The sequence below is a fragment of the Triturus cristatus genome, chromosome 12, assembly GCF_964204655.1.
Source record: "Triturus cristatus chromosome 12, aTriCri1.1, whole genome shotgun sequence".
NCBI lineage: Eukaryota > Metazoa > Chordata > Amphibia > Caudata > Salamandridae > Triturus > Triturus cristatus.
Window position 1 is genome coordinate 31606591 of NC_140595.1, and position 27750 is coordinate 31634340.

Here is a 27750-nt window from a genome sequence, read left to right on the forward strand (position 1 = left end):
TCCTGCTTTCTATCTGCCCTTCCCTGTTACACCAGTGAAGATACCTGTTCCACTTGACTGTATAATACTTGTTGGTTTTCTAGCCTCTTTCAAGATATCCATGCATCTTCGGGGAAGTTGTAAGTGTCTGAACTCTATGGATAACAACCCCAGAGATCGCTAGCACTTTCAGTTTGTTTGTGTGTTTCTCGTAATTTAAACAGTTTTAATGAATGTTACCATTCAGTTTATTTTGAGTGTTATTTACCATGCCTTGCTGCATGGGAAACGCAAACCCCTACCACCACCTGAAGTAAATCCTGCTTGTTGCTCTTTGATGCTTTTGGTGAATGAAGAGCCCAAAGGGAGCAACATGGTTATACATTTTGAAGTATAGCAATACAGATGGCTAGGGGAGATCATTGGTAAATGGCTGTCATCATCATGGATATCACAACGTAACCCCTAATAGTGCACCAACCACAAGAGCAGGCATCGTACATAATAGAGCACACATTGTCCTTACCATAAACTGGACCCTCCAAAGGATTAATCTCTCTCTCTCTCTCTCTCTCTCTCTCTCTCTCTCTCTCTCTCTCTCTCTCTCTCTGTCTCTCTCTCTGTCTCTCTCTCTGTCTCTCTCTCTCTCTCTGTCTCTCTCTCTCTGTCTCTCTCTCTCTCTCTCTCTCTCTCTCTGCAAGCTGCATTGTAGAGTTCAAAAACTGTATTATCCTCGAAAACTCAACATAAGAAAAGCAACCCTACAGCTGACATTATCTTGGGCTATGGTTTGATGACCAGTATTCTTGGCTTAGGGTGGTAAATCAAGTGTCACTGAACATGCATATCCCTCCCTGAATGTTAAGCAATCACTCCTTTGCTGCAGTTTATTCCAAGTCTTTCTAGAAGGTGGAGGGCCCTGCAAAGCAGTCGATGACAAACCCTGCAATGGACAATTAGATTGAATGAGCTATGGTTCCTTGTGCAAGGTCCTGCAGGTTTAAGGGCTTCACTGTACCCTTTTGTGCTAACTTCACTCACCACATGCTGCCAGAGGAATCTCTTTCACCAAAAGCACTGTAGGACCCATCCTGTCGTTTGTATGTCAGCTGTCGCTGGTAACCTGGAAGACATAAAATCTAGATACAATCGTTGTCTTCTAAACATGAGTGAAAATTCTGAAAATCCAGAGTTTAGAGCATGACTGAACTGGAAACACTAATTATGCTTTGTAGCAGCACATAACAGTCAAATGTGGATTGGCCTATGTAAAATGGTTTCTCCACATATGCCTGTGCATGGAAAAATCCAGTATATCTCAGGGAGAACAAGGCATGGTTCAAGGCGTTGTCTCGCTGGAGTTCTTCTAAAACAATCCTTATGCAATCAAACGGCCAGGGTGGTGCAAGAAAAATCAGACACTGGAGAAATATACGCTGCAAAGTACTACATTCAGCACAGTAACAACCGAATGTTGACAACCATCAATAGGTGAGATCATAGATAATCAGCACGCACAAGAGGGTCTTAGTTTATTTTTTCATATAGTATTTTTAAGAACTGCTCCACCAGTGTTGCCAAAATGGTGGGTAAGATTCAGGGGGTTGCTGAAAGAGAAGGATTTTTGCAAAATACTAAGGCTGTGTGAGTATGAATAGTTTACACAATGTACTTATAGGAATGTATAAGATCTGTAGCATGAATCGAATTGGCATCAAGAAGGTCACAAAGTATGAAAAATATTAAAGCTATTAGCGTTATCTATTATTTACAAGCTACTTGTATATATTTTATGATTGTTAAATATTTCAGAGATAAAATGTAATGTCTTCTTTTCCCATCAGAATTAGCATTAACCGTGAGAGAAATGTCAGGCAATTGCCGAAAGACGTTGCCCACGTTGTAAGTATGTATGGATGCAAGTATGCATGTTATGTGTACAACTAGTAGGCCTGAGCTTAGTTTAAGCTAGACTAAATTGTGTGACCGTGAGCAAATTATGTCATGCCTCTTTGGAACCAGTTTATTTTTTTATTTGTTTTTTTGGGCTAACAGGTGTTTTTTTGCCACCTATGGGCACTCATAATGTTTGTAAGTCCGCAAAGGAGAATTCTATAGTCACTTGCCTTCACCCTGTAACCTTTCTTCATAGGATGTAGTTTGTAGTCCATACATCATCATCTTCGAGTCATGATTCAGGACATAGCACAGGGCTCAGCACCAAGTTTACCTTGTAACAGGTAGTGACCTCACTTTGGTGCAAGTTGAGGTTGTCTGCTGTGTTACTTATTTTACATTAGAACAAGTAGTCTTATGTTAATCTCTCCAACTTCACTTTTGGCAGGGTAGTTCAGAGCCTCTCCTACATCTCATCTAATAGAGGATGTTTAGAGCCCCCAACACCACATTCCTTCTTATAGGAGAAAGCCTAGAACAATCTCCCCGTTCTGCATTCTGTCCATCAATTGTTGTTTTTGCAATCTCCCCATCTCACCTTGCAAGAGGTAGTCTATGGCTTCACCTTCCACCTCTGGACAAAGTTGCTTAGTTTTCTGAAGATATTTCAAGACAAAAACATTGGGTGCAAAATGGATCATATTTTGTTCCCCACACCCAAATGGTAGTCGCAGCAGGTTATCCAAGTTGTTGAGTGTTGGTCCCATAACATCTCCTAAAAGGAAAATATGAAATAATTGTGACAAAACAATATATCTGTCGGAAGCTATTGCGTGATGTCACAAAACAGTGAAAGAGTGACAGCCTAATATACACTTTATTGTTCTGATTTTTCATTTTCCATATTTGAGGCCTTAGAACCTCAGCCAATGCACTGGTTCAAAATTCACCATACTGAGGAAGAGTGCCAGGGTTGTATCCACCATTGGATCAATCAGATTTGTAGAATTACATTTCAGAGTAAAATTAACAGATGACCATCAGCTCTGGCATAACGTCCATCAACAAATTCAATGCTTGGAGTGTCCCCCAAATTCATAGCCAAAGTCAGTGTCCATTTACTAGTCTCTCTACCAAACAGGCAGGTGTTGTATCCCAGCATCGTAGGAATACTAACCTTTTCTTGAATGTACGTTGTCATTTACATCTTGTTATTTTGTTGAGTTATTTCAGCAAGGAACAGTGACGGATAGTTCCCCCTATAATGTGGGAATGTTCAGCCATTATGTCTTTTCCATTCTGGATGTTGGGAGAGGCAATAACAGAGCTGGTTGTGTCAGCAGTATGTCTGACGACTAGGGTATAGTAAATAAGGTGCGCATACTGCAGACAGTGTAGAGTTAGAGTATGCAATTTTTTTGGCGATTCCTTGTTACTGCACCCAACTAAATTAGTCTACTAGATACACTGAGGAAGGCTTTGGACACATCTGTCCCATCCCTTCATTCCCATGTTGTTCAGGGCCCCACTGACTAGATCATCTGTTGCAGGAGAGGCCTTAGTGAATAATGCACAGTCAAATTAATCAATCATTGCCAGCAGAATAGTTTAATAATCTGCAGCAATCTGCTATAACATAGAGGTAATTTGATTGTTAATGTGGGACCCATTCTCATTCACTCTCCTAAACAGGCTTTTTAAAATGCTATTATTCACTGCAATTAATTGACGGCAGTAAGAAATAAATAATTTTTTTCTGTGTCGTAGGATCTTCATTGATAGTCCAACACTAGAATAATTCTGTGTTGGCTATGTGGACCCCTGAGTACTTCTCAAAGATGTATTATTGATGTTTTAGAAATCTCACAGGGTGCCGATGTACATCTGTCTTCATGATAAGTGGCACCCCATGACTGTCTATCAGAGGCTCAAAAAGTTTTGCGGAAGAAATTATAATTAATCCTAAATAACAGTTTCAAACCTACATTGCAGAATTTAATGTGCAGGAAGGTGTGAAAATGTATGAAGGGAAGGAAAAGAAAATGAAGCCTGATAGGTTTTCATTGTAAGACGAGAAAAGCATCCCCTCTCTCTAAGAGTCCAGGAGGTTCCTCTACACATAATGTGATTTACTGGCAGTTCTTTTTTCTGGCTCGTGTGTGCAGGGCCTTCAGAGCACATGAGATGTTTCACACCTCTGATTTGACTAAAATTTGAAACAAAATTTGATTTTTACAGAGCGAAGCACTTTTTTGCTGATTCCTAACAGACTTTCTCCACATAAATGCATTTTCTTTTTGAAAAGTTCCCATCATGTGCGGAAAAAGGTAGTTTCTGGCCCCACAAAGCCCTTGGGGTGTGTTTGTCAAGCTGTCACTTGGTGATGGACTGCAACATCTGTAAAAAGCTTTCCAAAAGGACTCTGAGGGACCAGGCTGAGGAGTTCATCCAAGATATGAGAGCAGAGTGTAGGAAGGTAGGATCCTTCTGCATGGCTACCCCCACGTTTTGCCTGATGTTGCTATGTGCTTCTTCCCTTGGCTACTAGGGTACTCTGGTAAGGCCCTAGTATATGGTACTAAGGTACCGAGGGCATAGGTACACCAGGGATCTCCCATGGGCTAAAGCATGTATAATGCCACCCATGAGAGACCACTCAAATTATGACCACAGGCTTGCCATTGCAGCCTATGTAAGCTGGTGCTAGCATTACTTACAACAGATATATGTTCCCTTATATCTGAGGTCACTGTACTTAAAACCTATAAGTCACCCCTAAGGCAGGCCTCTCAATCCTGAAGGCAGGGTGCTCGGTTCTAAGTGTGAGGGTCATCCCTACAACCTTTGGAGTCCATTCGCCTGGGTTGTAAGTGCATCAGCCATTACGATACATAGAGTGGCCATGAGTCATTACGCAATGACCATCTCTAAACTGGCTGCAACAAACCATGTTGTGTTTGATATCATTCCATGCACTGTAAAGCTCCTCTGCAAGGTCCTCAGTGCTTCCGGTACCAGTCTTCTAGAACCGGACAGCAAACTATGGCTGTTGCCGACCAGAGATATGATTCTGCCATCCTGCTGAGCCAAGCTCGAGCAGAGGAAGGTAGGACAATAGGTATCCTGTCACAGGGAGGTGTTACCACCTCCTAGACAGAACTTAGTGTTTAGAGACAGGGTGGAGGCACTTGCCAGCACCACTTAGACTGCTTGAAGGGCACATTTGATGCCCTCCTTGCATACTCCAGTTCAAACCAGTTCAGGTAGCCATTGGCTCTCGTTATGGTGCACAACTGGACAAAGGAATGGAGAATATCCTCCCCTCCACTGGGACGGACCATTGAATCGTTCCAGCCCTTTCCTTAGGGTACTTAAGGGCTTACCTGTGGGCGGGTCCCTAGATTCGTCGTGGGACAAGATTCAAATCCAATACCACTTCTGCTTCAAACGTCTGGGACTTCGCTGGACTTCGCATTGGGAACCGAGACTGCAACTGGGAAGACTCTGCTGCAACGTCCATGCCTGTGCTCCATACAGGTTCTTCACAGGACCTGTGGACATGCAAGACACCCGAAGAAATCTACCTTGGAGTGGAGGAGTCACTCCCCTGAATCTGCAGGCATCGCAACAAAGCTGACCGACCTGCTTATCCTGGGCTCCCACAGTCTGCGAAAGGCTCAGCAACACAGGTGGTGGTTCTGCAACTCCCTCGGGCCTGTACTGTCTTCTTACCGAGCTTGAGGCCAGTATCCCTTGTCGGAACCGCTGGAACAGAACCCCTGTGCACTGCATCGACTTGCCGTTGCAAAGGCTTGTTGACTCTATCCTCCAGAGATCTTCGGGCTTCAAGAAGCTCCGGCCTCAAGCCTCTCCTCAAGCCAAGATCTTTGCCTGTACCGCATCCTGTGCACTGTGGACCTGCATCCTTCGGTGAGATGCTCAAGGTCCTCTTGTGACTCCTGTGCCTTCAGCCTGTGGGTCCTCTTGAGGGTCATATTTGGCTCCAGTGGGCTCCCCTGCTTGCTTGGGGCCTGCTCTGACTCACCTGCTCAAGGAGAGTCACTTGGACCTTGCTAGTCCCGACACTGCACCTTTTTTGTCGACTACGTTGTTTGCCGCTGCCAAGGCTTGTTGGTGCTCGTGCCAGACACTGACTCCTTGAATCTTGACATCCGACGTGGGATAGCTTATTAATGGCTCCTGGTCTTCTACTACGTCGCCTGGTACGCACAGCTGCAACTTCTAGGGCACTGTCAAACTCTCCTGCATCTCCGACATCCGTGGACATTTGTCTCCCGTGCCTCCTGGTCACTCCTGAGTGGTATAGACTCTGTCCCCTCTGCTTGCAGGTACCTCTCATCTTAAATCCACCTTTGGGTTCCACTGGACACTTTCACCTTCTTCATCAGCGGCATCTTCCTGCATTCCTCCATTGTGCTCTACGGCGGTTTCCAACTCTACTTTGCACCTATGCACCCGGCTTCCCTGGTGTAGGCATCCTGGTTCCTGGGGTATCCATGTGGGGGTGGCTCTCCAACCTTCCGTCCTCCACGGGGTTTCTTCAGGTTCACTGGGAAGGGTCTTCCTTCTTCAAAGTTGCAACCGCGACTTACCCATTGACTCAAATTGAGTACGCAGTCTGCACACAACCTCTGTGGGGTTCCTAGATACTCACCTTGGGTGGTTCCTTGGGTCCCCGACTCTTCTACGTCTTCTATGTCCACTCTTGGCTTGAGTCATGGTTCGTATTCCACTGTTTTAGTATATGGTTTGACCTCCCCATGGAGGCCACTGTGTATTCTGTGCTATTTACGTTTTCTATGGACAAATTATTGTGTGTATTGTGTTCATATCTCCGGGTAGAAGATAATACATTTTGTGAGTGAGTGTTAATAATAAATATATATATTTTTTAGACTACACTGTGTGGTTATTTTTCATTTAACCTATACTATAAGATTAAGTACTGGTAAAACAAGCTGCTTTACAATCCTTCTGGGCTAAACCTGAAGGCTGCTTTCCACAGCTGCCACTTAGAGAGCTTTCTAAGGTTGTCTAAGACCACTAAAATCACCATAAGGGTTGTCTGGATTAGTGCAGGGTGCTACACTTACAATAGTGTTCATCATACACTAAGCCAGCCTCCTACACAGAGGAAGTAAGGACGATAAAGAGAAGACCGGAGAGATCATTTTCTCATGCCCCCTCCAAGAAGCAGCCAACTCCTGACAAAGAAAGGGATAACTAGAGAAAGGATACTGGGGCATATTAGCAAGAACGGCGTTAAAATTATCGTCACTTTAGGGGCAGGAAACTGCCGCTAAAGCGGCAATAATGGGCTTGATAATATGTCCTTGAGAATTCCAATAGAAGCCCATGTTCTGGTGTGAACATGGGCTTCTATTGGAATTTTCAAGGGCATATTATCAAGCCCATTATCGCCGCTTTAGCGGCAGTTTCCTGCCGCTAAAGCAGCGATAATTTTAACGCCATTCTTTTTTTTTTATAACTCTTTTTATTAAAGAAACATCGACTACAAGGCATAGTTTCATAGGAACACCGCATAGGTAGTTGCAAGCACAAGGATTCAGCAATGCATAACATACTTGTACAGTTGGAGTTACGGGGATTAACGCCATTCTTGATAATATGCCCCTTTGTCTTTGAAAAATCTGCAAAATCATTCTCAATCTATTTTCGGATCAATGCCAATGGTGTTGACATCAAGAGCTTCAGTGCCTACTTGTTCTCTATGACATGAGGGTTTGACGCCTACTAAACAATCTCATGTACATACAGAACACCCTTGTTAGATCTCTGTTGAAGAGTACTCATTGCTCGATGTTGAAATGTGTCCACCACTTGAGGTCAATGAGATCGCTGATAACATCGATAGCAGCATTTGAAACACTACTTGGGTCAATAACTTCATCTACGACTTCGAAAACTGATCTCAGCTCAATGTCAATTAACTTGCCATCAAAGAAAAGACAATATAGACATCCTCTATCAACATTGAAGACAAACTCCAACTGCTCTAAAATCAATAGCCATTTAAGGCCCTCCATCCCCGTGAATTGTTTCTTTGGCGTAGATACACCCAGAATTTCCTCTTCTTCCTCAACAACAACTTCAAAGAACAGAGTAGGGTTCTTGTCCAAGCCTCCTCCATCTACATCACAACAACTTACGATGTATCTTTGTGCACTGCCATTCAGGCCAATAAAACTATTTTAGACCTTTTGAGTTGTCCCTTCAAGAACCATTATAATTCCTGCAGCTATGGTGTTAAGACTTACTTCTGCGTCTCCACTAAAGAAAGGGAAACTTTCACAGGAATCTTCTCGAGGATCACCGGATTCCTTTCATTGAACCCCTGAAAAAAGAAGAGGGTTCAGATCTCCTTCAAGATCCAGATCAGCTTCCTCAGTCTCAGATGGCACCTTTTTGTACACATCAGTGTCAGCAGCTGCATCTTTTTCATGCACCTCCCCGGTTCATGACATTTCTACCTTCCACAAGGTTCTAGCTAGGAATGCTACTAAAATGAATATCCCTCAGGAGGTTCCTTAGCCAACCATATCAGTGATTCTGGAAATGCTAAGAAGCATGCTCTACCTTTAGTTCCTTAACTACTTGATATAACAGATGATACATTTCTGACCCCTGCCACTGTCAAAGCAGCAATACTAAGACTGCTTTAAAAAGAGATGACCCCACAACGCTGACCCTGACTTCTTAAAGTGGGAACCTAAGACTGACTCTGTTATAGTGACTTTGGTAAGAAGGAGACATGCTTCCTTTTTAGAAACCACAACTTCACCAGCGCACAAACACATAGATGCCTTGGGACAGAAGGTGTGTGCCACAGCTGCCTTGCATCTAAAAAATGCTTAGGGCTACTGCTCTCCTTGGTCACTACCAATCGGAAATATGTCAAGGTGTGCGCTCCTTCAGAGATGATCTACCAAAGCACCAACTTCAAGAGTTCACGGAGATGTTGCAGGAGAAATCCCTGGTGGCTAATCTGATACAGACTTCTAGCCGCAATTATTTTGTAAGCAGTACCCCTGCGCGCTGGTAGGTGGCGTCGTTTGGCTCCACAAGATGTGCTCATTGCCTATATAGTCACCACCCCAGCTCGCTGATGTCAGTTCTTTTCTTTTTCCATGTCAGTCAGCGCAGATCCAAAGAGAGCTACCCCCAGTCATTTTTTGACTGACCGTGTTCAACTTTTTGTCGACGCCTTTTTGAGGTCTTCTCATGGTGTGGCAGGATGTCAACTAGGAAGGCATGTGGCACCTGTCACCGACAGATGTCAGTGATGGATCTGCACCTTTTTTTATTTTTTTAAGAGTTTTATATAGCACGAACTAGACCCGAGTCATTGGGTATCAGAGCGCTTTACATTGCACCAGATTTGTTACAGAAGGACACATTCATTTTTGTTAGGCACAGGGAGATTAAGTGATTTGCCCAGAATCACAGGATGTTGAGCGTCGTTGCCGAGACTCGAACCCGGTTCCCCAGCTTCGAGGTCGATAGCTCTAGCCGTTAGGCTACATCCTCTCTCCTTGTGTGCCTCTGGTGCCTCGAGCGCGACCATGACGTGAAGACTTGCATCGACTGCCTTACCATGCACCCCAAGGCCTTGAGGGAGTGGTGTAGGAAGCTGGCTCTGTATATACTATACCAAAGTAAGGTATAGTGTGCACAGAGTCCAGTGGATCCCCAAAGGTAGGCAGAGGCTAAAGTAGATAATACCTTTTTTCCAGGGGATCCTCATCAATAGCCATATGCACTGAATATTCCCGCCCATGTGCGGGGACCCCGGAAATAATAAAAATTATATATGAAAACCATATATATACAGCTCTGTATATGTATACACATATATTATTTTTTCCAAGCAAATGCAGCCCCCATAGAAGGCTAAACAATGTAGATACAATTATCCAATAATGCACCATAGGTATAAAATTACACCTAAATCTCTTTTTTTTTTTTTTTTTTTTAATGAGGTAACACACTCATAACAAAGGAAAAAAGAGCACTGTGCAAAACACAGAACCATCAAACATTGTTAGCCTGCAGGCTGCATTGCAATACAATACCATAGAGACTGAAAAGCCTTGTACAGGTCAAAACTGGCACCGTGCCTTTAAGGCAGCCCTGACTCCAATATCCCATCATGCCTCAGGGGTGACAGTTGGGTCAGTTGTTCTTTCCGGCTCCTTCTGTCAGGACCCTGGAATTCAGCTCTCTTCTTTTTTGACTTTTCAGTCAAGAATTGTTACTTTTCTAATAATTTTTTGGACTTCCTCTGGTATACTCTATCAGGGAAGCGTTTACCCCAAGGCCTTGAGGGAGTGGTGTAGGAAGCTGGCTCTGTATATACTATACCAAAGTAAGGTATAGTGTGCACAGAGTCCAGTGGATCCCCAAAGGTTGGCAGAGGCTAAAGTAGATAATACCTTCTCTTCCAGGGGATCCTCATCAATAGCCATATGCACTGAATATTCCCGCCCATGTGCGGGGACCCCGGAAATAATAAAAATTATATATGAAAACCATATATATACAGCTCTGTATATGTATACACATATATTATTTTTTCCAAGCAAATGCAGCCCCCATAGAAGGCTAAACAATGTAGATACAATTATCCAATAATGCACCATAGGTATAAAATTACACCTAAATCTCTTTTTTTTTTTTTTTTTTTTTAATGAGGTAACACACTCATAACAAAGGAAAAAAGAGCACTGTGCAAAACACAGAACCATCAAACATTGTTAGCCTGCAGGCTGCATTGCAATACAATACCATAGAGACTGAAAAGCCTTGTACAGGTCAAAACTGGCACCGTGCCTTTAAGGCAGCCCTGACTCCAATATCCCATCATGCCTCAGGGGTGACAGTTGGGTCAGTTGTTCTTTCCGGCTCCTTCTGTCAGGACCCTGGAATTCAGCTCTCTTCTTTTTTGACTTTTCAGTCAAGAATTGTTACTTTTCTAATAATTTTTTGGACTTCCTCTGGTATACTCTATCAGGGAAGCGTTTATCTGTGGTTTCTGACTAAATTTAACAACTTTTTCTGTCAGAAAAATGCCTTCTTTATTCATGCCGTGTCCATCCTGTGGCAAAAAGAAGGCCTCCTCAGACCATCACGAGGTGTGTATTGTCTGCCTACCAGAGTCTCACTCTCCTGCATCCGGCCGTCACTGCAAGGACATTTCAAAGAGGACTTTGAAAGAGAGAGAGAGAATTAGGCTTTATGGCCTTTCGGAGCGGTCGACGTCGAAGCAGCTGGTCCCTGTCTGTTCTCCATCGGCATCGGGCTCGGCGTCGAAGACTCCAGCGGCGGGATCGTCGCTGAGAGGTGAGGAGTCCAGGGGGAGTCATGCTTCCAAACGAAAGTCCACGTCGACGCTCGATCCGGCGGCGAAGCGCATTTGTTCGTCGTCGGCGACTTCGACGTCAAGAAAACATCCTTCAACGTCAAAGGAGGCTCATCACGATCAACGTCGAGAAAACACCGTTCGACGTCAAGACATCGCTCGACGTCAAAATCGACACCAAGAGAGAAGTCGACGTCGCAGGAAGAGCACAGGCGTTTGACGTCGAAATCAACGGTGACACCGAGGCAAAGATCGGTGTCAAAAGATCCTGCAAGATCGTCGACGTCGAGACATGATGCGCCGTCAAGAGAAAGACGATCCTCTTCGAAGGTGCTGTCGACGCCGAGGCACAGATCATCACAGTCGACGTCTAGGCGGGTGCCTCCGTCGGAGTCGACGTCGAGGCGGGTGCCTCCGTCGGAGTTGATGTTGAGGTAGGTGCCTCCGTCAGAGTCGACGTCGAGGCAGGAGCCTACGTCGAGGTTGGCGTCGAGGCAGGAGCCTCCGTCGAGGTCGGCGTCGAGGCAGGAGCCTCCATCGTCTAAGTTCTCCAGATCTCCGGAGAAGATGGTGATGTCGAGGCGAGATTAAACTTGGGTTCTAGACCTCCGTCCAGGACAAGCCCTCCGTCGACGACAAGGCTCTCGACGTCGAGGCAGGACACATCGCCGGTGATCCATTCGGCGTCCAAGTCCAGGTCTCCGGTGATAGGCCTATCACCGTCGAGCCGGTCCCCTGAGGTGGGATACCAGAAGACGTCACACATTCGTCTGACGCTTAGGAAAGTTTCAAGACGCAAGGCTCCTCATAGGGTGATATATACCACATCGGAGCACGATTCCTCGCGTCCGATCTCCATTTCCCCTATAGCCTCTCAAGAGTCAAGATCAAGATCCGGATCACCAGAACAGTTGGGTGTCTCTCCAGTTCCTCCGGTGAAGCACACATCTCAAGACGAGGGCAATGCTCTACCTCAGAGCCCCGTCAGGGAAATGCCTCCGAATCCTTCTATGATTCAGGCAGTTAAGGAGTCCTTAACAAGGCTAAGGACTCTGGATCAAATATTACGACCAGCAAGATCCCATTCTCGAGGAAGAGAATTGCGAGGGTGCTCACGCTCGCCCAGAAGGCGATCCAGGTCTACCTCTCAGAGGAGAGAATCAATCAGATCGGGGAGAAGGCGACGGAGGTCTCCTTCATCTTCCTTGTCAAGCCGTTCGTCCAGAAGGGATTACTCACCCACACTCACAGATACTCCACCATCTAGAGTGTCGCCAGTGGACGATATCACCACTTTTCAAGATGTGCTGTGCAGAGGGGCGACTAAGTTGAACATTCCCTTGCCTGTTCAAGAAACCACCTCTTCGGTCATCTTCGAGACCCTTCATGAGAGAGCAGTGTCTCGTCCAGTGTTGCCTTTAGTCCCTGGGTTGCCTAAACCAGTAATGGACATCTTCCTAACGCCAGCGTCTATCAAATCCGTGCCGGCGCGGATTCTTAAAAAATACCGTCCAGCCCCCGAGGATCCCCTGTTTCTCAAGGCGGACCCTCCACCGGACTCGGTGATTACAGCTGCTGCCAGAAAAACGCATTCAGTGGTATCATCATCCACAGTGCCGCCGGATAAAGGCAGTAAATCGCAAGATTCTTGGGGCCTCGAGTCTGAAAGTGGCTAGTGCCTCAGCGCTTCTCGGGCGCTACGACAGATCACTATGGGATTCCCTGCAGCGATTTATAGAAAAAGTGCCTTCTGAAGACAGAAAGGACTTCGAAGAGATCCTGCACGAGGGCAGTCTAGTTTCCAACCAAGTGATCAGTGCAGCAGCGGATGGAGCAACGTTGGCAGCGCACTCATATGCTCACGGGATTTCCGCCAGAAGGTCCTCTTGGCTGAGGCTGACAGCTTTGAAACCAGAAGCACAGGAAAGGATTCTAAATCTGCCGTTCTCGGGTAGTTCGCTTTTCGGTTCTCATGCGGACAAAGAGATGGCTCGGATGAAGTCAGAACTCGACACCATGAAAGCCGTGGGCTTAGAGAAACGGAAAGAATTCCGTCGCCGTAGGGGAACCGACAGGCGTAGCTACCAGCAGAGGGTTCAAACCCCTCACTGGCAGAAAAACCAAGATCAACAAGGGCAAAAGAAACAGCAATTTCAGTCCCGTAGATCATCCAGGGGACGTGGAAATAACCGCCAGGCCGGTGGTGGAAACAAGGCTCAAGGAAAGCAATGAGAGCCTGCTTCCTCCAATGCCGTCCACCGCTCCGGTGGGAGGAAGTATTGCACACCATCTCCCAGAGTGGCAATCCATCACAAAGGACAAATGGGTTCTGAATATACTGCGACATGGATACTCGCTTCGTTTCCGGAGTCCTCCTCCCTCGATCCACCCGGTACAATCATCTCAACACCTCAAGATGTTAAGAGAAGAAGTAGCGACCCTGCTGCTCAAATCAGCAATAGAAAAAGTCCCCAGGGCGCAGAGAGGAAGAGGAGTCTACTCCAGATATTTTCTGATCCAAAAAAGAAATGCAAAAGCAGAGTTCAGACCCATCTTGGACTTACGGACACTAAAGAAGCATATCAAAAGGGAAAAGTTTTGCATGCTTGCGCTTCACCAGATATATCCGCATCTCCGGCAAGGAGATTGGATGTGCTCGCTGGATCTGCAAGACGCGTATTTTCATGTTCCCATAGTACAGTCTCATCGGAAATTCCTAAGGTTCATGGTGGGGACCTCTCACTATCAATTCAAGGTCCTGCCATTTGGCCTGAAATCGGCCCCTCGAGTATTTACAAAATGCATGGCAGTAGTAGCGGCTGCACTGAGGCGCGCAGGAGTCTTCGTCTATCCCTATCTCGACGATTGACTGATAAAAGGTCCATTGCCTCAGAGTGTACACTCACAGGTGGAACGCTGCCTGAACTTGTGTCACAGATTGGGGCTCAGGGTGAACTTCAAGAAATCCAACTTCACACCAACCCAAAGGATACACTACCTAGGTGCAACTATAGACTCCGCAGTAGGAAAAGTGTTTCCTTCGGAGGAGAGACGGTCATCCCTGATCTACAAAGGAAAGCAGATTATGACCAACAAGCTCTCTACAGTGCGACAGATTTCGTCTCTGCTGGGGGCCATGGCATCCTGCATATTCCTGGTGCCCAATGCCAGGTTGAGGATGCGTCCTCTCCAACAAGATCTGGAGGACAAATGGGACCAAAGGAATTCACTGTGGGAGGAACCAGTCTGTCTTTCCTCAGCGGCCAGGCAATCAATCAAGTGGTGGTTGAAACCACTCAATCTACAGGTGGGGCTTCCGTTTCATCAAGAACCCCCATCTCAGACGTTGATCACCGACGCATCCCTGGAGGGTTGGGGTGCGCATCTGGGATCCCTACAGACTCAAGGACGGTGGTCAAGCAGCGAAAGGTTGTACCACATCAACATGCTAGAACTCAGGGCAGTCCACCTAGCCCTCAAAGCGTTCCTACCCGCAATCAGGACGAGTCCCATTCTAGTACAAACGGACAATATCACCACAATGTACTACCTGAACAAACAAGGGGGTACTCGATCCAGGACGCTCTCGCTGGAGGCTCAGTCCCTGTGGCACTGGAGTCTAGCAAGGAACATTTCAATAAAGGCGGTGCACCTGCCAGTAGAGCTCAACGTGAAAGCGGACTTGCTCAGTCGTCATTTTCAAGATCCAGACGACTGGGTACTCAACGACAAGGTACTAGAGGGCATCTTCAAGGAGTGGGGACGTCCGCAAATAGATTTCTTCGCGGACGAACACAACGCGAAATGCCGAGGCTTCGCCTCAAGATACCATCGAGAAGGATCCATAGGGAATGCCCTTTTGATCGATTGGTCAATGACATTTGTGTACGCCTTTTCGCCGCTCCCGCTGATCCCCAAGGTGGTGACCAAGCTGCAACACTCGTCTGCCAAGATGATCCTCATAGCACCGGACTGGCCGAGGCAGTGGTGGTACACGGATCTCCTCCACATGTCGATCCGACCTCACAAGCGTCTGCCGTGCAGACCGGACTTGTTAACCAAGATGCAGGGGAAGATTTACCATCCCAGTCTTTCCTCGCTGAGCTTAACAGCATGGCTCCTGAAGTCCTCCAGTATGGCCATTTAAACCTTCCTCAGGAGTGTATGACCATACTGAAGGAGGCTAGGAGGCCTTCTACAAGACACTCTTATTTCTGTAAGTGGAAGAGGTTTTATGTATGGTGTATGCAACATCAGTATAACCCTACAAAATGTCAGGAGGAAGTGATTTTGCCTTATCTCCTTCACTTAGCCAGACTGGGGTTGAAATTTTCTTCCATTAAGGTTCACCTAGCGGCCATTACAGCATATAGGCGCTCCCCTTTGCAGCAGTCATTCTTCAAGCTGCAGGTGGTTAAGGATTTTTTGCAGGGGCTCAAAAAGGTTTACCCCCCAGTAAGGCCTCCCTCGCCTTCTTGGGAGCTGAACCTGGTTCTATCAAAACTTATGAGTTCACCTTTCGAGCCAATACATAAAGCTACTTTGCAGCACCTTACGTGGAAAACAGCTTTTTTGATAGCTATCACTTCAGCACGTAGGGTGAGTGAAATACAGGCCCTCTGTTCTAAAGAGCCCTACACTATTTTTCACCTGAATAGGGTAGTGATGAGAACTCACCCATCTTATTCACCAAAGGTGGTGTCAGATTTTCATGCTGACCAGACTATCTCCTTACCTACCTTTTTTCCCAACCCCTCATCGCCAGCTGAGAGGGCGTTGCACTCTTTAGATGTCAAGCGCGTTCTAAAGTTCTACCTAGATAGGACTAAGGCTGTCAGGAAGTCTGACCACTTATTTGTTAACTATGGTGCTGTCCGCACAGGTTTTGCTGCATCTAAGCGTTCCATTGCTAGGTGGATTGTGTCAGCCATTAAATTGGCTTATCAGCTAGCGCAGAAGCCACTGGCCGCTCGGCCTAAAGCGCACTCCACAAGAGGGAAGGCGGCTACTGCTGCTTTTCTCAATAATTTCCCACTCTCAGAGATCTGCAAGGCAGCTACTTGGAGATCTGTCCACACATTTACGAGGCATTATTGTCTGGATTCGGACACCAGAGCAGACACTCAAGTAGGGCAAGCCTCCTTGAGGAATCTGTTCAATAACTGAATTTGTCAATGGTTTATTTCTCCATGTATAGTGCAGTTCTCAGTTGCCTGCAGGTGGAAGGTGGGCTTGCTATTCTATTCAGTGCTTATGACTATTGATGAGGATCCCCTGGAAGAGAAGGATAAGTTACTTACCTGTAATCCTAGTTCTCTTCCAGGGGTATCCTCATCAAAGTCATAAGCAACCCACCCGCCTCCCCAGGCAATTTTGAGTTTTGTATTATTTAACATGGATGTTAGACCTGGCACCATTGGCGTGGGTCACCCTTCCATTTTTGTCTGTGCCTCAATGTGTTTTTGTGTTGGTGTTAGCTGCTCAGGGCACTGTGCCACTGCCATCCAGTGCCACAGTGCAAGTGCTCCCTATGGTAAAATGTATTATGTGAATTAACTTCCACGTTTGGTTTATTTGGTTTACTATCAGTCCCTAGTAGAGTGCACCAGGGGTGCCAAGGGCTTGTATATCCAAATGCGGCTAGTGGGCTTGCAGCACTAGTTGTGCCACCCACCGAAGCAGCGGGGTAAAATGTGTCTAGGGTCTGCCACTGCAGACCCTGCGCGCGGTCTGGTACCGTCGCGCTGACTGAGCAAGTGTCCCCACTTACCAGTCCCTAAACCTTCCCTTAACTACATGTTAGTCACCCCTCTGGTAGGCCTGAGCGCAGGGTGCATTGTAGGTATAAGGTAGGACATGCCCTGATGGGTGTGGCATGTCTTAATAGTGAATTACAGCCATTTTCGTTTTTCACTATTGAAGGCTACCTGCTCTCCATAGGCCAGAATGGGCTGCTGGGATCGCTACACGCTGTGACCCCAGTGGACTCAGAGAGCAGGGTAGAAAGTCATGTTTAGTATGCCTGAACTCAGGATAATAAAATACGTCTTTTAGTAAAGGTTATTTTAATATCCTGGGTTTGCAAATGCTACTTTTAGAAAGTTAGCCTTTGCGTGCCTAACCATCTCAGTCCGCCTCTGCTGTGTGTGTGTGTTCTGCCTAGCAACAGTACAGGAGCAGGGCTGGGGGATTCCAGGAGACAGGTTGGCTGCCAGGTGGTGGGTAGAGAGATTACCCCAGGATGGGTGGGAGGAGTGCACCCTGACTCTTGAATAGACCTGTGCTCTGCCACCACAAAGCCGGCGCCGCCCCCTGTGGAGCGGCTGATGTCTCTGCCCTGCTGCTGAAAGGGACAAGCCGAGTCACCACAACAGAGTGCTCCAAAACTGGACTGAGCCAGGCCCAGGCCCCCTGGCGCTAAAGAACAACAGAATCCCTGTATAAAAGTAGGAGCCTGGCTCCTAAGAAATCAGATCCAGATTGAACCACGAAGGAACTCTGCCTGACTAGAAGGACCTGGAAGAAGCTGAAGGAGGAGTAACTTTCCCTGACCTGAGGGACTGGCCTGCAGTAGGTGCCTTGCTAAGGAAGGAGAGGAAAAAGACTGAAAGAGACTTTTGCACTTTGTTCTTCAACTATCTCCAAGGGCTTGGAAGAAGAGCTTGCCCCCTGAACTGAACCCCAGGACCAGTGGGTTCACCGTGTCTCCGCTCGTCTGAGAATTCGAGCCGTGTGCTTTCTCCCGCCGGAGTGCCCTGCGCACCTTCGCATCCCTCCTAGGGCCGTGACACCCAGAAGCCTGGCCGCCTCCACTCGCCGAGAGCCCCGCTCTACCTGAGTCGCTCTGGACCCATCGAGTCTGGCCGTCCCGTTTCCCTGTCACCTGCCTGCTACTGGAGCGCGCTTGGTGCCCTCTCGCCCTCCCGCCGGATTTCTAGTGGGGAAGTGAAATCCAGCCTCGGACGGCCGCCCGTACGTCGTAACGTATCCGGCCGCCCCGCTTCACCTCCCAGCCTGAGTCTGACCGTGCCGCCCTCCGCAGTGACCTCCCGCACAGTCCGTGTCGGAGGCCCTGGGCCGCACCTGTCTACCGAGAGCCGCCCGCTGAATTCTTGACCCGGAAGACCCACGAGGTGCAGAACCTGCATCTCCCCTGAAGACTCGTCCAACCACACCGCACGTTCCCAGGTACAGTGAACTCTCTATCGGACTCGGGGTCCGCAACGTTCTGATTTCCCCGTATCACTGTATCCCGGGTACGCTGCGCCTCACCGTGACGGGACCGACTCAACCGAGCCCTGTGAAGCGCTCGTGATCGAATAAGTTACCAAAGACAAGAACAGTGCCTAATTATCATCGTGTGGCTTCCATTTCGTAACCGTTATTGATGGTCTTGTACATGCCTGCGTAACAAAGAATCTTTTATATAAAGCATCCGTATTTTTGATACAACTTACGCCTGGTGTCCGTTTGTGGGGGATCGTTGTGATTTACTGTGTGTTATCATAAATGCTTAACTGACTAGCGCCCTGAAGTTTAGCCCTGACTGCTCGCGCCACACTACCTATAGGGTGAGCAGGGGTTGTTCGGAAGGGGTAATTCCCTCGCCCTGAATAGAAGAAGGGACCGCTGCTTGTCACAAGTACCTACCTGTGCCAACCAGAGGTTCCCCATTCTAACATTGGTGGCAGCGGTGGGATTCGAATTTGCATTTATGATTTACATACAGTGAATTATTGATCACCACGTAGAGCAGACCTATAACGCAGCCACAGGTTGAGTGACAGTTGTTGCTAAAGAAAAATCTCCACCTTAAGAAACCATGCCTAGCTCAGTCAACGGAGGCGGAGCGCCCTCTGTATTCTCTGGAGTAGATGACATCGATTGGGAGCCCGAGGCACTGAGGAAGTGCACAAATGATGTCCTGAAGGGATATCTCTCCAAGTACAGAATCAAGCAAAGTGGACTAAGCAACAAGGATCAGTACGTGACCGCACTGAGAGCCTGGCACGAATCAAAGTTCCCAGAGAATGCCCGGGAGGTGATACCCCCCGAAGGTGTGTTTGAGCCTAGCAGAGGCCTGTCGCCAGAGGAGTTGGCCGACAGGAGTGCCGCCCGAGCACACGAGGTGGAGATGGCCAAACTGCAAATGGAGAGAGAAAGGCAGAAACTGGCCATGGAGCATGAGGTAAAAATGAGGGAGTTGGATCTCAAGGCCAGGAGCTTAGACAACTCACCCTCTGGTGGCAGCAATTCAACAGAGTCAAGGGTGCACATTCCTAAAGATGTAGTCAAAGAATATTATAAGCAGGATGATATTGGGCAGTGGTTTAGGGCCTATGAAGTAGCCATGTCCTCCCACCGGGTCCCTGAGAAGGATTGGGGAGCGGGGTTGTGGGGAAGGTTCCTGAGTGAGGGGCGGGACACACTGCTAGACCTCCCCTCCGATGTCCACACATCCTATCCACACATGAAGGAGGCTCTCATGACAAGGTATGGGTTGACTCCTGAATTGTACAGACAGAGATTTAGGGATTGCACCAAGAAACCTGGGACCACTTATGTAGAATATGTGACCTTTTTTTGCAGAGCGCTGGATGGTTGGGTGAAGGGTAGCAAGGTGGATGATTACCAAGGGCTGTTTGATTTAATCGCATGGGAGCACTTGTCGGATAATCGTTTTCCTGAGCTACGCCAACACCTGATCGATAGCAAGCTGTCCAACCCGAGGAAGCTTGCTGAGGAGGCGGACCGCTGGATCAGCACCAGGGTCCACAAGGGTCCCGTGGGAGGCCCCGCCAAAGGTGTTCAGGGTCCCCAGCAGAAGAGTGGGGGGGACAAGGGTAAACAGAGGGAGTTCTACAAAGGGCCCCAAAGTAATTCCCAAGGGAACCAAGGGAAGGGTTCTCAGCCACCCCCACCCCCGAAGCAGACCGGGGCCCCGACAGGTAACCCTGTTCAAAGAGGGCCCCTCAGATGTTACAAGTGTAACAACCTGGGGCACATTTCCGTGGATCCCAAGTGCCCCCTGTATGGTAAACCAGCACCCTCTGGTGCCCCACCCCCCAAGCAGGTGAATAGTGTAGCCTTGGGGAGGGAGATAGACGTCCAAGGGGCGGGGGATCCCGTACAGATGACCCTAGTCTCATTAGGAGACAGTGAGATGGTCGCTGAGGCCCAGCTGCCCCCCAATACTCAAAAGTATGGGCAGTGGGTGACCATAAATGGCAAGAGGGTGGGGGCTCTTAGAGATACTGGAGCCAGTGTGACTGCTGTCAAGCAACACCTGGTGTCTCAAGAGCAGGTTGTCCCGCACGCATTCTGCCGTGTTGTCAACGCTGACAACACAGAGAGTCAGTGTCCCATGGCTCAGGTTCCCTTTGAGTGGGGGGGGGTCTCTGGTACTCTGCAAGTGGCTGTGAGAGAGGCCATGCCTGTTGATTGTCTCCTAGGTAACGATTTGGAGAGCTCCCCTTGGGAAAAGGTGGAGAAGACGACTCACCTGCGGATGGTGGGCTTGCCTGATTGGGCGTGTGTGACCACCCGGTCGATGGCAGCCGGTAGGGGTGTTGAAGGAACCCTGGAGCCTGAGGGAGAGGCCCAGGAACCGGCCTTAGAGAGAGGGCAAGGGAGGCACGGGAATCCGGCTCCTGACGTTCCCACGGCCCAGGAGGAAGCAGACCTTGAGGGGGATGCCCTGGAGCCTACCGGGGAACAGATAGCCGAACTGGGGGACCTGCCTGAGCTGACCCATTGGCAGCAAGAAGGAGGCCCCACCAGGGAGGAATTCTGCAGGGAGCAGAAAGAGTGCCCCTCTCTAGAGGGTATGCGGCAGCAGGCTGCAGCCCAGGCCAATGGTGATCAGTCCGGAACTCACTTGATCTACTGGGAGAACAACCTCCTATACTCCGAGCCTAAGGTTGCTGAACCTGGGTCAGCCCGTGCGCTGGTGGTACCCCAGAAGTTCAGAGCCTTCCTACTGGGGCTGGCTCACGACGTACCGTTAGCAGGACATTTGGGGCAGGACAAGACCTTTGAAAGGCTTGTCACCCACTTTTATTGGCCCCAAATGCGCAGGAGTTCTGACACTCACTGCAGGACATGCCAGACTTGCCAGGCAAGTGGCAAGAGTGGAAGGAAGCTGAGAGCTCCACTCCAACCTTTCCCTGTGGTCAGTACCCCATTCCAGCGGGTGGGGATTGACATTGTGGGGCCACTGGACCCCAAGACAGCCATGGGCAACAGGTTTATCCTGGTCTTGGTGGACCATGCCACCCGGTACCCTGAAGCCATCCCTCTGAGGACAGTGACGGCCCCCGTGGTGGGACGGGCACTGATGGGAATTTTCTCACGAGTAGGATTCCCTCTAGAGGTGGTGTCTGACAGGGGGACCAACTTCATATCGAAATATATGAAGTCCCTTTGGCAAGAGTGTGGTGTAACCTACAAGTTCACCACACCTTACCATCCCCAAGGAAACGGGTTGGTTGAGCGTTTCAACCGAACCCTGAAGGGCATGATTATGGGTCTCGAGGAACCCATGAGGCGTAAGTGGGACGTCCTCTTACCATGCCTTCTCTTTGCGTACCGCGAGGTGCCACAAAAGTCTCTAGGGTTCAGTCCCTTTGAGCTTTTGTATGGCCACCCAGTACGAGGACCTCTTAGTCTGGTCAAGGAAGGCTGGGAGCAATCTCCCAGGAAACCTCCCCAGAATGTATACAGTTACATGCTGGCTTTCCGGAACCAGACTAGGCGTTTCAGGCAACTTGCTGAGGCAAACCTGGAAGCCAGCCAGGAGGAAATGAAGCGGTGGTACGACCAGAATGCCACTCTGGTTGAGCTTCAACCTGGCCAAAAAGTGTGGGTCCTGGCCCCTGTGGAGCCTTGTGCACTCCAGGACAAGTGGACAGGACCCTTTGAGATTGTGGAGCGCAAGAGTTCTGTCACCTACTTGGTGGACTTGCGGTCTCCTAGGAACCCCTTAAGGGTCCTACATGTCAATCGACTGAAGCCCCACTTGGAGAGGTCCGAAGTGGGCATGCTCTTGGCCACCGATGATGGGACGGAAGAGGAGTCCGAGCCTCTTCCTGACCTCTTGGTAGCCTCAGAGCGAGACGGGTCAGTGGATGGAGTAAACCTCTCACCCACCCTGACCCCTGAGCAACAGGGTGACTGCCGCCAGCTGCTGGGGCAGTTTCCTGACCTGTTCTCCCTGGTTCCCGGTATCACAAATTGGTGCGTCCATGATGTGGATACGGGAGACAGCTTACCTGTGAAGCACAAGGCCTACCGGGTAACTGACAGGGTCAGGGCCTGCATCAAAGAGGAGGTCTCGAAGATGCTTGCCCTAGGGGTGGTTGAGTCCTCCAGCAGTCCTTGGGCCAGCCCAGTGGTCTTGGTCCCAAAGGCTGCAGCGCCGGGTGCCACGCCCGAACTCCGGTTCTGTGTGGACTACCGAGGACTCAACTCAGTCACGAAGACTGACGCGCACCCCATCCCCAGAGCTGATGAGCTCATCGATCGGTTAGGGGCTGCACGGTACCTCAGCACGTTTGACTTAACGTCTGGGTACTGGCAGATCGCCTTGACTGATGGGGCCAAAGAGAGGTCCGCATTCTCTACGCCAGATGGGCATTACCAGTTCCGGGTGATGCCCTTTGGGATGAAGAATGCCCCTGCCACCTTCCAGAGGTTGGTCAACCAGGTGTTGGCTGGGCTGACCGAGTTCAGCGCCGCCTACCTGGATGACATCGCAGTGTTCAGCGGCACATGGGAAGGACACCTGCAACATCTCTGGGAAGTGTTGATGGCGCTGCGCAAGGCAGGCCTCACGATCAAGGCAAGCAAGTGTCAGATCGGGCAGGGTTCAGTGGTGTACTTGGGACACCAAGTGGGGAGCGGCCAGGTGGCGCCCCTCCAACCCAAAGTTGAAACCATCCTGGCTTGGGAGCCCCCAAAGACCCAGACGGAGGTGAGGGCCTTCTTAGGACTCACCGGGTACTACAGGAGGTTTGTCAAGGGGTATGGCAGCATCGTTGCCCCCTTGACAGAGCTGACTTCGAAGAAGCAGCCCAGAAAAGTGATATGGACTGACACCTGTCAGAAAGCCTTCGACACCCTGAAAACTGCCATGTGCACGGCGCCCGTGCTCTTGGCTCCTGACTTCTCCAGAGAGTTCCTGGTGCAGACGGATGCATCCGAGCATGGTGTAGGGGCTGTTCTCTCACAGATCACTGAGGAGGGCTTTGACCAACCCGTAGCCTTTATTAGCAGGAGGCTACTTCCCCGGGAACAAAGGTGGAGTGCGATAGAACGAGAAGCATTTGCTGTGGTCTGGGCGCTGAAGAAGCTAAGACCCTACTTGTTTGGGTCTCACTTCCGGGTTCAGACCGACCACAGGCCCCTCAGATGGTTGATGCAAATGAGGGGTGAGAACCCAAAACTGTTGAGGTGGTCCATCTCCCTACAGGGTATGGACTTTACGGTGGAGCATCGCCCTGGCACAGATCACGCCAATGCTGACGGTCTGTCCAGGTTTTTCCGCCTTAGTGATGCAGAACTCCCTGGGGTAGGGTAGTTCTCCCCACTTTTCAGCTGGAGGGGACACGTGTTAGACCTGGCACCATTGGCGTGGGTCACCCTTCCATTTTTGTCTGTGCCTCAATGTGTTTTTGTGTTGGTGTTAGCTGCTCAGGGCACTGTGCCACTGCCATCCAGTGCCACAGTGCAAGTGCTCCCTATGGTAAAATGTATTATGTGAATTAACTTCCACGTTTGGTTTATTTGGTTTACTATCAGTCCCTAGTAGAGTGCACCAGGGGTGCCAAGGGCTTGTATATCCAAATGCGGCTAGTGGGCTTGCAGCACTAGTTGTGCCACCCACCGAAGCAGCGGGGTAAAATGTGTCTAGGGTCTGCCACTGCAGACCCTGCGCGCGGTCTGGTACCGTCGCGCTGACTGAGCAAGTGTCCCCACTTACCAGTCCCTAAACCTTCCCTTAACTACATGTTAGTCACCCCTCTGGTAGGCCTGAGCGCAGGGTGCATTGTAGGTATAAGGTAGGACATGCCCTGATGGGTGTGGCATGTCTTAATAGTGAATTACAGCCATTTTCGTTTTTCACTATTGAAGGCTACCTGCTCTCCATAGGCCAGAATGGGCTGCTGGGATCGCTACACGCTGTGACCCCAGTGGACTCAGAGAGCAGGGTAGAAAGTCATGTTTAGTATGCCTGAACTCAGGATAATAAAATACGTCTTTTAGTAAAGGTTATTTTAATATCCTGGGTTTGCAAATGCTACTTTTAGAAAGTTAGCCTTTGCGTGCCTAACCATCTCAGTCCGCCTCTGCTGTGTGTGTGTGTTCTGCCTAGCAACAGTACAGGAGCAGGGCTGGGGGATTCCAGGAGACAGGTTGGCTGCCAGGTGGTGGGTAGAGAGATTACCCCAGGATGGGTGGGAGGAGTGCACCCTGACTCTTGAATAGACCTGTGCTCTGCCACCACAAAGCCGGCGCCGCCCCCTGTGGAGCGGCTGATGTCTCTGCCCTGCTGCTGAAAGGGACAAGCCGAGTCACCACAACAGAGTGCTCCAAAACTGGACTGAGCCAGGCCCAGGCCCCCTGGCGCTAAAGAACAACAGAATCCCTGTATAAAAGTAGGAGCCTGGCTCCTAAGAAATCAGATCCAGATTGAACCACGAAGGAACTCTGCCTGACTAGAAGGACCTGGAAGAAGCTGAAGGAGGAGTAACTTTCCCTGACCTGAGGGACTGGCCTGCAGTAGGTGCCTTGCTAAGGAAGGAGAGGAAAAAGACTGAAAGAGACTTTTACACTTTGTTCTTCAACTATCTCCAAGGGCTTGGAAGAAGAGCTTGCCCCCTGAACTGAACCCCAGGACCAGTGGGTTCACCGTGTCTCCGCTCGTCTGAGAATTCGAGCCGTGTGCTTTCTCCCGCCGGAGTGCCCTGCGCACCTTCGCATCCCTCCTAGGGCCGTGACACCCAGAAGCCTGGCCGCCTCCACTCGCCGAGAGCCCCACTCTACCTGAGTCGCTCTGGACCCATCGAGTCTGGCCGTCCCGTTTCCCTGTCACCTGCCTGCTACTGGAGCGCGCTTGGTGCCCTCTCGCCCTCCCGCCGGATTTCTAGTGGGGAAGTGAAATCCAGCCTCGGACGGCCGCCCGTACGTCGTAACGTATCCGGCCGCCCCGCTTCACCTCCCAGCCTGAGTCTGACCGTGCCGCCCTCCGCAGTGACCTCCCGCACAGACCGTGTCGGAGGCCCTGGGCCGCACCTGTCTACCGAGAGCCGCCCGCTGAATTCTTGACCCGGAAGACCCACGAGGTGCAGAACCTGCATCTCCCCTGAAGACTCGTCCAACCACACCGCACGTTCCCAGGTACAGTGAACTCTCTATCGGACTCGGGGTCCGCAACGTTCTGATTTCCCCGTATCACTGTATCCCGGGTACGCTGCGCCTCACCGTGACGGGACCGACTCAACCGAGCCCTGTGAAGCGCTCGTGATCGAATAAGTTACCAAAGACAAGAACAGTGACTAATTATCATCGTGTGGCTTCCATTTCGTAACCGTTATTGATGGTCTTGTACATGCCTGCGTAACAAAGAATCTTTTATATAAAGCATCCGTATTTTTGATACAACTTACGCCTGGTGTCCGTTTGTGGGGGATCGTTGTGATTTACTGTGTGTTATCATAAATGCTTAACTGACTAGCGCCCTGAAGTTTAGCCCTGACTGCTCGCGCCACACTACCTATAGGGTGAGCAGGGGTTGTTCGGAAGGGGTAATTCCCTCGCCCTGAATAGAAGAAGGGACCGCTGCTTGTCACAAGTACCTACCTGTGCCAACCAGAGGTTCCCCATTCTAACAATGGAGAAAATATATCTTTGTATGTAGGACTACAGTCCCGCAAAGAACAACTGACCCAACTGTCACCCCTGAGGCATGATGGGATATTGGAGTCAGGGCTGCCTTAAAGGCACGATGCCAGTTTTTACCTGTACAAGGCTTTTCAGTCTCTATGGTATTGTATTGCAATACAGCCTGCAGGCTAACAATGTTTGATGGTTCTGTGTTTTGCACAGTGCTCTTTTTTCCTTTGTTATGAGTGTGTTACCTCATTTAAAAAAAAAAGAGATTTAGGTGTAATTTTATACCTATGGTGCATTATTGGATAATTGTATCTACATTGTTTAGCCTTCTATGGGGGCTGCATTTGCTTGGAAAAAATAATATATGTGTATACATATACAGAGCTGTATATATATGGTTTTCATATATAATTTTTATTATTTCCGGGGTCCCCGCACATGGGCGGGAATATTCAGTGCTTATGACTTATCCTTACTCTCTATTTGTGGTAGTGTGGGTGAGCAGTAAGGCTTTATCAGAGGGAAGTGTGAAGCATTTATTGTATACACACTCAGGCAAGAAATTATGTCACACAGGCAAAGACTGAACTCTGAGCAATTTGTTTTGTATAAAAATATTATTTAGTTGTATTTTATTTCTAGAACCAAGCCAGGCCTTGTGCAGGTAAGTGAAATAATACTTTGCAGGAATAATATAGTTGTATGTAATTGGTTTGGATACAGGTAGGGCAAATATTCAGAAACAGTTGAAATTACTTTTCAGTTACTGTATGATTACTTATTAGTTTACTTTTCAAGTTACTTTTTCTACTCAGTGTGATAGGCCTAGATATCATACTGGGTCATTTCCTAAGTAAAAGGTAAGTAATTCAGTTTTTTAAGTATATAGTGTCTTAAGGTTTCATACAATTTTTCACGGCCACACAAAGATTTTTTCCACAGAAAAGCAGTCAATGCAATCCTATGGGAGGAAATTAAGTTATTGGTTTATAGGTGAGTACTTCGTTTTGGGAGTTGGTTTTATGGGGTTAGAGCAAGCGTTCTTCCAGGGTCAAGTATGCACTTCAAGAGCACCCTCAGCGGCACTAGGGCAGCCGGGAGCAGAGTGCTGAGACCCAATGTTATCCAGTGGAGGATAGGGGGCCTCTGGTTGGTGGCTTCTCATGAGCAGGCCACATGGTTGTGGGAGCAAGGCTCCTAGGGTTTAGCTCTGGGCAAAGGGGGATCCAAGTTAGCACACAGGGTGCACCCACAGCAGCACAACGGCGAGCGGGTGCAGAGTGCTGCTTTGGCGTTGGATGCCCTGTTGTTTTCAATGGGAATTGCCAGTTTTGGATTTTGGCTGCAGGCTTGGTCCAGGAAGTCTCCGGGAGGAACCAACAGCTGGACAGGTAAGTTGGAGGGCTCATGGAAGTTGGTGCACCTCAATCAATCAATAGGGGTTTATGAAGCACGCTACTCACCCGTGAGGGTCTCAAGGCGCTGGGTATTGCTCCGGATCAGTCGAAGAGCCAGATCTTCCTGAAAGTGTGCAGAGTGGGGGAGCATCTGATGTTGACTGGGAGCTCATTCCAGGTCAGGTC

At 49.0% G+C, this 27750-nt stretch overlaps 1 protein-coding gene across 2 annotated transcripts in view; it reads right to left on the reverse strand.

Annotated features, from left to right (window-relative positions):
• The window catches only part of CPAMD8 (C3 and PZP like alpha-2-macroglobulin domain containing 8), a 1045838-nt gene that overhangs the window by 592453 nt on the left and 425635 nt on the right, over window positions 1-27750 (reverse strand). For both annotated transcript variants that reach the window (XM_085640012.1, XM_085640011.1), the window contains exons 26-27: window positions 2474-2650; window positions 1021-1102 (exon numbers count right to left, since the gene is read on the reverse strand). In XM_085640012.1, coding sequence (XP_085496138.1) covers window positions 1021-1102; window positions 2474-2650 — 259 coding nt within the window. The remainder of the gene's footprint in view (window positions 1-1020; window positions 1103-2473; window positions 2651-27750) is intronic.